Here is a 14,007-nt window from a genome sequence, read left to right on the forward strand (position 1 = left end):
TTGACACTTGTTTTATGAGATGTGGTTGACGCAGAACTGAGAATTTACATTTTTTAGGATTTTAATCATATGCAGAAGTATTTACTTCTGAAAATAAATCATGTGAGAAGTATTGTTTCTTATAATATAGGTTTTCAGAAATGCCAATAGCCTCTTTATCCTTTAAGCAAACATTAGCAAAATAGGAATTTGTTTATATTTTTCAACATGAGAAAATCAATTTTTTAACTAGAAAAGAATATTCAATTATATTTATGTCGCTTCAGTATCTCAAAAAGATTAATTAGACAGTTCAATTTGGTCTTGAGGAATCTCAAAACATCATTGATCACTGTAAAGAGCGAAATACATTGAAGGGAAACATTCCGTGTGGTAATTCACTAAAGCAGGGGGTAATAGGAGAGTCACTACTGGTGTAAACTAAATATACGTCGATGTGGCTATTTAGGCAAGGTTAGGTCAACCCTAGCTCTTCGTATCAATAGCAGTCCAGCATTTAACACGGCGTGTAGTCATTAATTTGCATACCTGATGGAGCATCGGTACATTTCTACTTTGACTATGAGTTACATCAGACTCGTGTTAAGTAATTCCTTCATTGGCGAAAAAACCACACAGTCGTTTTACAATCTCCTGAAACGACTTTTTTGATATCTACTTATAGATTGAACTTTATACATCACGAATTTATAAGTTGCAAATTTTAACATTGTTAGTATCACCTATTTGTCTACATGAGAAATAAAAAGTAGCGAAGATAATATTATATTTTTCAGTAGATATATATCTTCTTTCATTAGGTAAAAAAGCTGTTAATACAATTTTCAAAGGAATCACTTAATTTTCTAGATATTTAGTCATTTCATGAAAAAGTAGTACCTAAAATCGACTAAATAAACTACTGAATAGTAGAAAAAAACAGACTACCAGAATGTAGGTGTATGATGATCACTAATTCAATTACTTATTTATATCAATATTTAGTCATCTCATTAACTTGTTTTCGAAGAACACGATTTGTCATCAGCTCATCGTTAACAGCTCATTATTATAGTCCTACAGCTTCAAATTAATATCTCTCGCTCTACTCTCACCAGCAGTAATCCCTTATCGAGCTAAGACTATGAATCTCACAGGCGTGAACCCTAGAAGGTAGATACATTGAACTAATCGCTTAGTTAATATTAACTGACTCTTTTAAACACAGTACGCAACTGTTTGCGATGAACAAAACATTCCAGCCTAGCAGAACGCCACAGTTCCCCTCGCCTAACGGCTCCCCTTCCTAAAGAACGAGAAGCCCAAGGTACAGGCTTCTCCTTAATTTCCATAAACAGGCGCGCATTTACATAAGAGAGCGATTTTAATTATCTGCAGTTAACATCTGAGCGCAACTCCCGTTTTACGGTCTGATACTTTCTCCCGCGGCAAACACACCGTCCTTCTCGTCGATTTTTCATCGAGCCGCGTCACCCGGAATTCCAGCCAAAACCCGCCCCACGTATTTCTGCGCGAAAAACTTAATTAGTGACCGTCCGATTCCGCCCTCCCCGCGCGTCCCACGGAAGACACGGTGCGCTGCTCGTGGCGGTACTCGCGTCAGACATCTGCTAACAACGCAACAAAACGACCGTTTATAATCTACGAGCTACCCTCCTCCCAGTGTAGTCGAGAGTACCAGCCAACCACCCCTCCCAACGCCGCAATTTCCCCCACCCCTTGCACCTCCAGCGAACCGCCACTGCGGCATAAATCCCGAGCGGAGAGAATATTACGTTCTAGCGGTCACGGAAGAACTTTAACCCTCTCCTCTCCTTCTCTTCCACTCCAGCTACCCCCTGCGACTGCTAAACCCGCGTTTCCAACCATTTCGAGGAATCCTTCGCAAACGCGTTCCCTCTTCCTGGCACTGCAATCCTTCGCCGTCTCTTTCTCATCCTCCCTTTATTCTTTTTGCGTTCTCTTCTTTCTTTTTTTCCTTCTCTCACGGTCCCTCGCGGATCGCGCTCTTGCACCCTATTTTCGCGCCTGCGAGGAACGCGTTTACGCGTCACGCCAGCGACACCCGCCGCCATTGGCGGTTTTCCCGTCTTTCTGTTCCCGCCGCGAGGATGCTGGGAATAGAGAGGTTGAAAGGGATCAAAGTGTGGATTGAATGGAGGGAGTTTACTGTTTGTAGCGAAGGCATTTCATGGTCTTGCGATTCTTCCTCTTTAGGACGGGTTTATGAGTGGTAGAGGGTTGGTATGGTGGAGAGACTGGTTGGGTAATGGGGATTGAGGTTTGATGAATTTGGATTGACGCTGGGGTTTGGTAAGTTTTGGGGATTGTGTTGTCGAGGGTTCGAGAAGTGTTAGGGATAGTTATGTGTGAGGGAATTGTATTGTGATAGAGTGGAGTGTTTCAGAAAGGCTTAAGGGTAGATTTCTTTTTGAAAATTAGAAGAAATTGAATTATGCGTTTCTTAGACAATTCATGTACTTCGTGAGAACGAAACTGTACTATAATGTATTACAATAACTTACTATAACTTACTGAAGACTGTGTACTTGTACTATAACTTACGATCATTTTTTAGAAATCACAGTAATATACATACAATCTTATTTTTTGACACAAGAGAAATATTAACTGAACTTTCAGTATGACCTTGTACATTGAAAGTAATGATTTAGTAACAGATGAGGAAAAAGAAGAACTAAAGATTGATCTATTATTCCTTTAAGCATTAAGTATTTAGTAATAATTCACTGTGATATCACTATGCTATATGCTTCCTACGACAAATGAAGAACACGAGTAAATTATAGAAGATACGTAGATACCAGATTTCAAAATTTCAGGATAATGGATAACTGCATTTTTAAAGCAGATATTAAAGAGTCATCACGAACTTGATTACGACAGGGAGTGTATAGTTCTCCACATTGCGTGGGAACGTAAAATACATCCTCATTGAAAACAAATCTCCGAATGCAAAGACATGAATTGTGGCTGGTTGAAACTCCTGCATCACTTCTTTTCAAGTAAATTCCGCTACACGTTTGATGCATTCACTTTTGTGCTTTAAATTGTTCTGTCCGTTTATATGTGTGCATTGTTCTATCCCATTTCCACTCCATGAGGTTTAAATTAAATGAATCCTTTCTAATCGTGAAACATTCGTAATTCTAACAATGCTTTAATTTTCATATTCTTGAAAAATGTTAAGAAAATGAATAGGAAAGTATTTATTGAGAGAGCATTCTTATTCGACGTTGAATAAGTGAAAAGTTTTGTATATTCCTGAAAACCTTATATTCCTTCACAAATAAAAAATTAAGCTTTTAGCATACAAAGGAATCAAACCTTTTTGTTAACCGATTTGTGACAAATAATTATGTCCTTGAGTGAAGTATCTGAACTATATCTAATTTTAGTGAATATCCTATGAATTAAACGAAGAGAATTGCGGTATATTGAAATAAAATTAAGTAATTTAAACATTTATCCAGAAGGATCTAGGTGCATTCAGTGGTGAAGGTCGATTAATTAAACGAGTAAAGTGAGATTCGTCTTATTCTACGAAATACGTACATTTTTATAGAAACTAAAACTGTAATGTATGCAAGCAGTACGCAAATTAATTTTCCCCTCGGTGCTACTTTAAATTTGTTACATTACTCACGAGTTTCACCCTTTAAATCGTTGTACGAGATACTTGTAACATCTACTAAAATTAATGGAAATTTTATCGTACGTTTAAAAGTGAAGAGTGCTGTCTTTGTGATTGCAAGATAAAATAGCGCATTAAATATTTTTATTTTCGAGATATGATATTCAAAATTACGAAACACAATTTTATAGAATATAGGCATTCCTGGACCCCAAAGTCAGAGTATTTTAAGTCCACTTGTTTTCTGTGTGACGTAACACACTTTGGCTCTGGAGTTTCAAATTTGTGTTTCATTGTATTTTCTGAGGCAGGTAATTTACGTCGTTTTACCTTACAATCAGAATTATAAAGTCTCTCCAAAATATGAACGCTTGCCATAGGCAGAGGCTAGCCACCATTCCTACTAAACAATCTGCCCGCAAGGAGAGAGCGTATTCGTGACACAACTAAGCTAGACTCAGTTTCGGCTACATTTCAACTAAGAGTGCGAGCCAAAGGGGGAATTAGAATGAAATTAATTGTGTCACAAAGGCGCCTTATCTTGTCGTACTGAAATATGAAAGTTAATACAGAGGAGGATAATGATTCGTGATGCTGCTCAAGAGGACAAGGGAAGTGCGCAAGAATTACATCCTCATCGAAAATGCATTAACAAGGACTACGATCTACCGATCGATTCTAGCGAATACGTCTACCTATTCTGGTCACATTATCATGTACGCTTTAGTTCAATAATTAGCGTGACTCACTGTATTCCCACGACCAGTAATCACCAGCGTCCGCCGTCAGCAGCACCGTGCTCCATGCTTCTATGAGTGAACAGAAAGAAGGAAAAACAGAAAGTAAAAAACTGAACCATGCGTTTTAAATGTATTGACGAACGAAATTACGAATATTTTCCGATCTAACAACGTTGGTCGTTCAAAGTCTATCGGTACTGTAAAATAAATTGAGAATGATGGAAGAGTATAAAGAGAAGAATATACAGGATGTTCAGTAACAAGTGGGCAATATTTCAGAGGCTGATTCAGAATCTAAAAATAATGAAAATAATTCATGTGCAGATATATTCTACTTGACCTTTTTACGAGATGTAATGAGTTTTGTGCTATGTTATTTAGTGTCTGATTGGCTTCGTAGGGGATGCTTAAAATGACTACTTTGCATTTTAAGATATGCCTGAAAACGCTTCGACTACTCTTCTGGTACTCCTTGATGTTCCTCAAATTTGTTCAAACTCTTCTTCAATTTTGTATCAAAATATTTTAATACTTAAGTTGTTAGGGATTGCAAGTATTCTAATATATCTCGTAAACAAAGTCAAATAGAACATGTTTAGGTCAGCTTTTTTCATTCTTTTTAAAGTCTGAATCAGTCCCTCAAGTATTGCCTACTTATTACGCGACACCCTGTACGCATGAATTGTTGAAGTATATATTTGTCAAATAAGAATAGTTTCACTGGCTCGAATGAAGTGTCCAACTTTGAGGATTTAATGTCTCTTAACGTTACGCTTCGGAGAATTTCTATTCAATGGAACTTTTCGTTGGAAAAGCAATTCTTAAAGAATAGGTCCACCGAATGCTAGTTGTTGATCGAAAAGTTCTCAGTTTGTTCTCAGTGAAATGAAAACGTTTCAGGAAATTCTGGATGTTCGTTTGACAACTTGTGAAATAATTGTAGAAGTTCCATTCCAAACGCTATGGAACTGCAAAATTGAAACTTGTAATACCTTTACAATACTTAATTATAGTTGTACCAGAACAGTTACCTTTTTACAAAGGTAATAAGACGTTCCTAAAATTAGACACTTTAATATAACAAATCGCTTTCTAATCTTCGAAAAATTCAATTGCACGTGCCACTGAAAATACTCAATTTGAGTTTTTGATTTTTTCTTAGACAAGGTATTTTCAGAAAAATTCTGAAGCAAGTAAAAATGTTTCTCGCCAAATTACGAGACAACCGTAGCATTTGTTTCCAAATTTCTCTCGCTGTCTAACAAACGTTTTTTAACTGGTCAGAAATACAAGTTATCGACATTGCGAATCACGTGAAAACAATAATCTCTTCTTTTACTTGAACAATATGAAGTCCCGATCCCGCGTCGACCGTAAAACCGAGTTCTCTGCGTTCCACGTATATGTATGTACGTTTTACAGTGCATTCCTCCCGTGAGACAACTTTAATTGTCCATATCTTTCCATCGTAAAATACAGTCACCTTCGCTGCTGCAATGGCTGTATTTAACGTTCTTGTTGACGTGTTTTCATATAGACGAAGCTACTTTCCCGCTTTTCTATATTGATGAGAATCAACTGTTTCGAATCTCAATACGCTTACTCATTTCAATATTTGAATATCAAAATTATTTTTTAATCTCATCCAGTTTACATTACATCACACTGCTTTTGTTAGGTAAAGATAATACGATAAATCGAAAAGACATAAATACTTTTACGATGTCACAAACACCTACATACGTTTCATAAATTATAATATTTTTCATTTTTGAGAATACAAACCTCATAGGATGAAAGTATTAAGTTGTTTCTTAATTCGAAGCAGAAGTATCTAGTTTAGAAAGTGAAAGTAAGAATAAATTATATGTTATTATAATTAATAATATTTTAAAAAATGAATATATAATATTCGATACTTCAGATATTAAGTTCAGTAGTCAAATTGCTCAGTAGTCAAGGACCGAAATATTTGATTAATATCAAACTTAATTATAAAAGAATATCAGTAGGAATAAAGTAGATAATGTCAGCTAAAGCACTACCCTATATTTTAAAATATTCTGAACTAACAATTTACAGATGTTTACTATCTGTTACTGTCAATCCTATTCTACAATTACCTTGCAAAAATATTTTATAAATTTCAGAAATGAAAAGAATTAGATTAAAGAATTAAATCAGAGAAAGAAAAATTTTATAAAGAAGTTTATAAAATATATTTAAACAGAATTTAGTTTAAACACATGTCTGAGGGATATACGTAACTCAACGTGAATATGTAATAATCTGCGTTAAATATTCGAGAAGTATAAAAACGATTTAAGGTCCTATACACAATCGAAAGTACATTTTCCATAGAGGTTTCCACAACAGACAACTTATCGCGGTTTCATGCCTCGTAAGGACCATAATCCGTTCCCTCGTTCGTACACAATCCTCCGCTCTCGAATCGATGATATACCACCCTCGACTGATTTCACGTGCCCGTTACTACGCCCACCCCGAGGGGTGGAATGCCACAGAAATGTTTTCCCTTTCGATCGTGGGGGAGCGTTAACCGCGCTGTAATATCTGGGGAATTGAAACGCGTCGTGTGTTTAAAATTTTGCGAGGGCGTGAACGATAATCGGGGGATATTCCATAGGACAGCCACCCTCAAATGTTGCATGGAATTTCAATTACTCGACAGCTATGGGATACCGATAGTTAAGCTTTCATAAGTATAAGCTGTTTATAAATCCACGAGTATAATAAATTTGTATCTGTTTTTCAAACGTTGCGAGGCAAATAAGAGAAATACGTACATAGGTACGTACCATACAATTATTAAAATTGTTATTTAATTAATTCATAATTTAATAAATCATTATTCGAGTTTTCACAGTTCTGTATTTCTACACATTTTTGTATACTGTTTTTATTTTGTATTTAGGTGGGAATAAAATGGTACAAAGAGTGAATTATTTAAGAGACTGAATTGTGAGTTTAATTGAAATGAAACCTTAATGTAAGGTAATAATCGTTATATCTGCTTGTAGTATGTGATTGTTATAACAATAATATTGGTATTTAGGTATTTATTGATTTACAAAATTTCAGTTTTTTCAGTTATGTTACGACAGTCCAGAACACACTACGTTTGATTTTAATTTGAGGCTTTGCTGAGATATACAATTGCAGAAAACACTACCGAATTGAAATTCGAGCGATGCTATGTTATTCTGTCAATAAAATTCACCATGGTACGTGACTATTTACCAGAACAATTTCTACGTGAGTGATCAGGACTTATAATTAGATCATGGTTGAACAGGCAGTCCATGACTAAACGTTACCACTAACTATCTGATGTTGCGAAACCTACAAACTCACGTTTAGCATGCTTTACGCAAGTCAATGTCTGTAGATTTTTCACATCCTTTCAGTCCTATAAACATACGTAAGCAGGTACTGCTAGCCTGTTAATTTATTGTTTAACTATTATTTGAACAGTCATTTTATAGATATGGGAACTTCTTTCTTTGATTAAAGTAACTACGATTCACGTAGACTAAGGATAAAATCAGAAGACAAAGGGTTAATATCATTCTTTCCTTATTTCTAAAAATCGCCTTAAAATTCAAATTTTTAAATTCTAAAATTCTTGAAATTTTCAACTATTTAAAATTGTTGAAATTTTTAAATATTTAAAATTTTGGAAATTTTCAAATATCTACAATTTTGAAAATTTTCAAGTATTTAAATTAAAAAATTCAAATATTTCTAGTTTTTTGTACTACGTTCAAATATATTTTATGAGCTGCTGTTTCCACTAATCTTCTTTGATTAAAAGATGGGTTTTCAGCAGAAGTCCCCAAAAAATGTCAGAAGACTCATTTCAATTTTTAACGTTACCGTTAACAGCTTTCCTCTTGGACAGGATTATCCCTCTCAACGAAAAGAAGCGGCCGTTATACGCGATATAACGTAATTTCCCCAGTTTAATGACCGTGTAGAAGCCCCGTGTTAGACTTCTGCACGGGAAAAGAGAAGCACAGGAGATGAAATAACGACGCCGTTGCAGGAGAACACGAGACGAAAAAGCGAAATGGAGGATTTATTATGGTCAGAATAATCAGTCCGCGGGGATCTCTTACAAACACTGTGGTAGAGTAGACATGGTCTCCTTGGGAGAAGCTTAAACGGGATTGGGGAGTAACGCGTGAAAAACGAGGCGGTAATAATGTCACCACTCTCTGCGCCAGATAATTTCGTAGCATATTAATATAGATCTGACAAATCAAACAAAAGCCTGTTAACGTTTTGTCGGCCAGTCTAATAATCCTAAAATTATGAAGATTACAAAAAAGAAACGTACAAGTTATCAAAAATGTTTCAAATTTTAAGGCTAGTATTATATTTTTGCTTATAACAATCTTAATGAACTGATTGTTTTTTACTGCATGAGTTTGAACATTCATTGCAGCCACAAAGCAAGTGTAATGTCAAATGTGATGACTATCAAATTTTTGTCCTTCCTTTGATTTTATTTGAGTTTTACAGATATTTCAATCTAATAAATCTCACAGCACTTTTGAGTAATTATGTAGGATGTCCAAACATGGATGTAAGAAGTTTTAAGAAATGATTCTACGTGCCAAAATGAGAAGAGAATCAAGAATGTAAATTGAACAAAAAGTGACATTCAAGAGATGCTTTTGAAGTCATAACCTCTTGGAAATACGTGTAAAACGTGTCTGACACGAAGAGATGTATTCTACTGCCACCGTTATGGCTGACATAGTTACTCACCCTGACAGTAGAATGAGTCCTCGAGTCAGACACATGAAAAGGGAGATTCAAACACAATTTCGACATTCCTCATTTTCGTCTTACTTTTTCATACACAAAGTAAGTATATAAAATTGTTTATATCTGTTATTGAACAGTTTATAATAAATGTTTCTAACCAATTCATAATTTGTTTCAGATCACCGTCCCAGTACAACCTCAAAGTATCACGTATATTCACATTTGTCAACTTTTTAATGAATTTTCTTTTAAATAGGTTAAAGATTTCTTTTTATTTAATATTTCGTCAGTGAAATCACTTCATTCGACCTAGCTGTTCAAACATACCCTCAAACCATTAAACTTACGCCATCAATATTTCATGGGTGGTCTGAGAGTCTGTATTCGAAATACCTGAGTAGATTCATAGCATGCTATTAATATATTCAAGTACAATATATCTCAATAAAATGGAATATACAGAGTGTCCCACATTTTTCTGTACATACTTCGTCAGTGTGTTCTACAATGAAAAATAAGACTAAAATATTATGTAACAAAAAGACCATAAATGCTTGTTAAAACGTTATAAGGAAAATATGAAATGTGAAAAATATGGTAATGCTGTTTCTTTTAGTTCAATATAAGATAAAACAGAACTGAAATTAAATTTCTGATTAAGCGTAAAGATCCACAACGTGCTGCCATACGAGCCCAGCATTACAAAAACAGTAAACATACACTAATCTACATATTTATGTTACTCAACGTAAACCTTGCGTATCTCGTCTTGCCCTGTACTGAACTCAAAGAAATAATAATCATATTTTTGTTACAATACTTTTTCCCTAGCAATCAAAAAACTTCATTTATAGACTTTCTGTTACATGCCATTTTACTCTTATTTTTACTTGTAGAACACACTACCGAAATATGTACGAAAAAATATGGAACACTCTGTATCTCTCTACTAACCACAACGTGTGCTTCAACCCTTCACACTCAGAGACTCTAATTTTCCATTCACGTTATCTCCTCAAAAGGTACAATATCCTGCAAAGCGTAATACAATAAAAAGCAATCAGTTCATCAAAAATGCTAGAATGCAATTCGCTGTAGATTAAAAAAAATCGAAGACAACTGGATATTGGCAGGAGGTTCTCATTAAAAATTCCTTTTACAATCTATCCCTCCCGGCTGGCAGTAATTAAACGACAATTCCAGCGTGGTAAAGCAAATGGGAAATTACGCTCGAATATAAAAGTATCGTTCTCTCGCGGATTCCCAGCGGCTCGCGACGCGTAACGCCGATACTTCATGCACCGAGTAATTTCATTATTTCCCGTGCACTTTGAGGCATTATTTCGCGACTGCGGGTACGGGCGCACGCGTGAATTAAGAATGATTTACATGGGATACGTGCATTACGTCCCAGGTAATCGCGCTATAAATTCACAGCACGAACGCGAACGTATTTTATGCAACAACGAGCCACACGCCCGGGACGGTATTAATTTAAAGCATTGATACGCCTTTGAATAGCAAGAAGGCGTGAGGGAGGTGAAAGAAGACCTAGGGGTAGGGTAAGCCGTCGGATAACAGCCGAAGGGTTGTTTCGAGTCGAGCGTGGCTCGTAGAGCACGCGACCGACGCCAGCGTGGAAGCAGATTTTACGTTCGCGAGTTTTCATAACTCGCTGCGTCGCAAATGAAACGTCACAGAGAAATCGAGCATGACGGTTGCTGAGACCTGTTGCCTGCGACTGACAGCAAGGATTCGCGAGATTCTTGCACGGGAATCGAAACTCATACGCCTCAATGTTGAAGATTGAGGAATAGGTGAAATTCTTTCTTATGCTTGTTTGAAGAACAGTTCAATACTTGTAGAATAGTACAGTAAAATAGTACAGTAATTGTGGTAGAATAGAGTCTGTTAAATTTATTGGAATTAGGTGTCTCTTATACAGTGGAACCCTGATTAAACAAGCTTTAAGATTGAACTGTATTTTTATTAAAAATTCTTTGTCATTAATGAGGTATTCGATGTGAGAATTAATTTGCAAGAAATTTCATTTTCAAGCTGCATTTTATCTGCTTCTAAAGGATGGAAAAATCTATACAAGTTCTTCAAACAGTTCTTCGTTAAAGCAAGTTTGAGAATATGTATTAAAGTAACTTGGAAACAAACTCAGGCTTATTAAAACTTTGTATTCTTTTTTGAGTGGGAACGCTAAGTGGTAAACACTTCTGCAAATACCTTGCAAAGTATATATATAAATACCTTCTCATTACCTTCTTTTCACAAGGACTGTTTAAGTTACTACATGGTACTTTAATAAATGTGAAGTAATAATTAGGAAATAAATGAGTCCATTTCAAAGTTTCTTAACTGCTTCCTATGCATAAATTTTTTACAAAATTTATCGCTTGTTTTATACTCTTACGCACACTGAAATGAAAGAAAGATGTTCGTCATAGCCTGACAAGAAGTTATTTTCTTCAGGAAAACAAACGTCAAGCAGGAGGTGCTGGCTCAGAACCGACTGGTGGCATTACCTAGTACGTGAGAGTGCAAGCGTATCCTGAGCCTTGAGGACTTATCTCGCATAGTAAATCGCAATTAAAGTAAATCCTGGCCGCTGCTTATCCACGGAGAAACATGGAATTTCGCTCACGCGGTTCCCTGGTCTTTTAAATCTGCTGGGCGTGATCTAGCATTCCTCGGGATCTCTCGAGTCTAAAAAAACCAGATCCTTCGAGCGGTCCACGAATCAACGTAATTGAGATTTCGCTTGAGTAAATTAGATTGGATCGTGCCTCTATGCAACAAATGTAAAATTATATACATTCCTCCCTGAAAATGTTCCTACGTCCTTTGCACATCTAGCGAATCGAGTAATTTGGAAATTGCATAGTTTTCGAATGTAATGTGTTCGAATTTTCGCCCCAAGTGAATTTATCACTGTTCATATTTTTTTCTCTGATCATTATATAACTTACTATGTTTTTATGTAAAACCCTGCTTTCATTCGACAGAAATTGATAACTATTAATCTTAATGTAACACAGTTGAAGCGAAATTACCGAAAGAATAAATTTCTTAGATGACAGATCATTAGTGGCTTCTTTTTAATTTGAAGTTTAAATAAGACACTAGTAGGAGCTTGATATCTCATGGTGCATTTAAACTAAACGAATAAATACTTATTCTTCATCCACTTCAGCAAAATTCAAGTGATATCAGTATTCTTCCATTCAGTTTTTGATTAGGGTACGAATACACTATTGTCGCGTCACGTGAAATCACGTTACATATTATAGCAAAATAGGTCTAAAATAAAAGAACACCTCGGCTCACAGTATGACTTTACTATAACATGTGACGTAAAATTACGTTACTTATTATAGCAACTTGTCTCATATTATAGCAAAATAGGTCTAAAACAAGGGACAAAGAAATTTGCTATAACATATATGTAACGTGAGTTCACGTGACGTGACAGTAATATATTCGCATTCATTCATGCTAATTGAATTTTGCTGAAGAATGTTCTTCCATCCTCAGCATTCGTTCGCTCGGTCTAAACCTAAACTCTAATCGCGCCATTATACGAACAAATCGCAAATGAGAATCTAAATTGAAAACTATATTGGTCTCTGAATTTTTTATCACCAAATCGACACTTCTGTCGATCAACTGCATTTCTACCACTTAGCGTGCGAACACGTTGCTATCACGTCACGTGAACTCATGTTATATACTATAGTAACTTCATAGTGTGAGTCGAGATCTTTTTATTGTGTTAGACCTATTTTGCTATAATATGAAACAAATTCGCTATAATACGTCACGTGACAATAATATGTTTATACCCTTACCGATTCTCTAATATCTATCAACTATCAAGCAGTTCTACTGTCGAGCTATCGAAAGACGATAAAAAGGTAGCAACCTGTCAACGTATCGTTCTCGCGAATAATTAAAACTCATCGACGTCTGCATAGGTGTACGTCTGGGAATTCGTGGCACGTGACGATGATCAATATCGTTTTTAGGAAAAGTTTCCATCGGCACGACATTAACAAATTAACAGCGCGGAAAGTGTAGCGGTGTAAAAAGCTGATTGCGAAAAGGGATCGTGTACGGTATCGCGATTAATTGGATTGTACATCGCGTTCGTTCCGTCGGCTCCAGCGAAATGTGGAATATTTGCAAAATATTGGACACGCCTGGTTGGATAATAAATCACGCATCTCTGCGGTAACTGAAAACAGTATTATTAGAATTCGACAGGCTGTTATTGTCGAAAGGCAAGGGTATTAAAAATGATCGTGCATTGTCGTCTCGAGTGCTCTTATTATTATTATCGTTGACCAATTCGGTATTAAATCAAATACTGAACGATATTGAAACATCGTGTTTTCAGTCCAACAAAGAACTAATGTATGAATTCCACTCGGATTAATTTTAGCATTTTCATTGCGCCCTTGTATTTTTTCTGATATTAACAATTAACTACTGGTGCTATGTATTATTTTTGGTACGATTTTCTGCAAAGCTATATAGATGTTACAAGTAAATTTGGAATTTTATTAGGTGGTAATGAATGTATTGAAACCATTAGAAATTGTTACCATTTCTTCATTTTTATTCACTTATTAATTTTTTGAGGACTTTCTTGATTCTCTAGATATTGTAATAAAGTCCTTTGGAACCACACAAACCTATCTTGATAAAAAAATCACGCGAAAATTCACGAGAAATTAAGGTTTAACACATATCTATTATCTACTAATTTAGAGTTTTATGAAAAAACTAAGACGATGTTATTTGCATGAT

At 35.6% G+C, this 14,007-nt stretch overlaps 1 protein-coding gene across 1 annotated transcript in view; it reads right to left on the bottom strand.

Moving 5' to 3' along the window:
• The window catches only part of Nrx-1 (neurexin 1), a 370,027-nt gene that overhangs the window by 231,936 nt on the left and 124,084 nt on the right, over positions 1-14,007 (bottom strand). Inside the window, exon 4 of the mRNA XM_076377439.1 lies at positions 4,405-4,464. Coding sequence (XP_076233554.1) covers positions 4,405-4,464 — 60 coding nt within the window. The remainder of the gene's footprint in view (positions 1-4,404; positions 4,465-14,007) is intronic.

This window comes from Calliopsis andreniformis, chromosome 5 (genome assembly GCF_051401765.1).
Source record: "Calliopsis andreniformis isolate RMS-2024a chromosome 5, iyCalAndr_principal, whole genome shotgun sequence".
In the NCBI taxonomy this organism is placed as follows: domain Eukaryota; kingdom Metazoa; phylum Arthropoda; class Insecta; order Hymenoptera; family Andrenidae; genus Calliopsis; species Calliopsis andreniformis.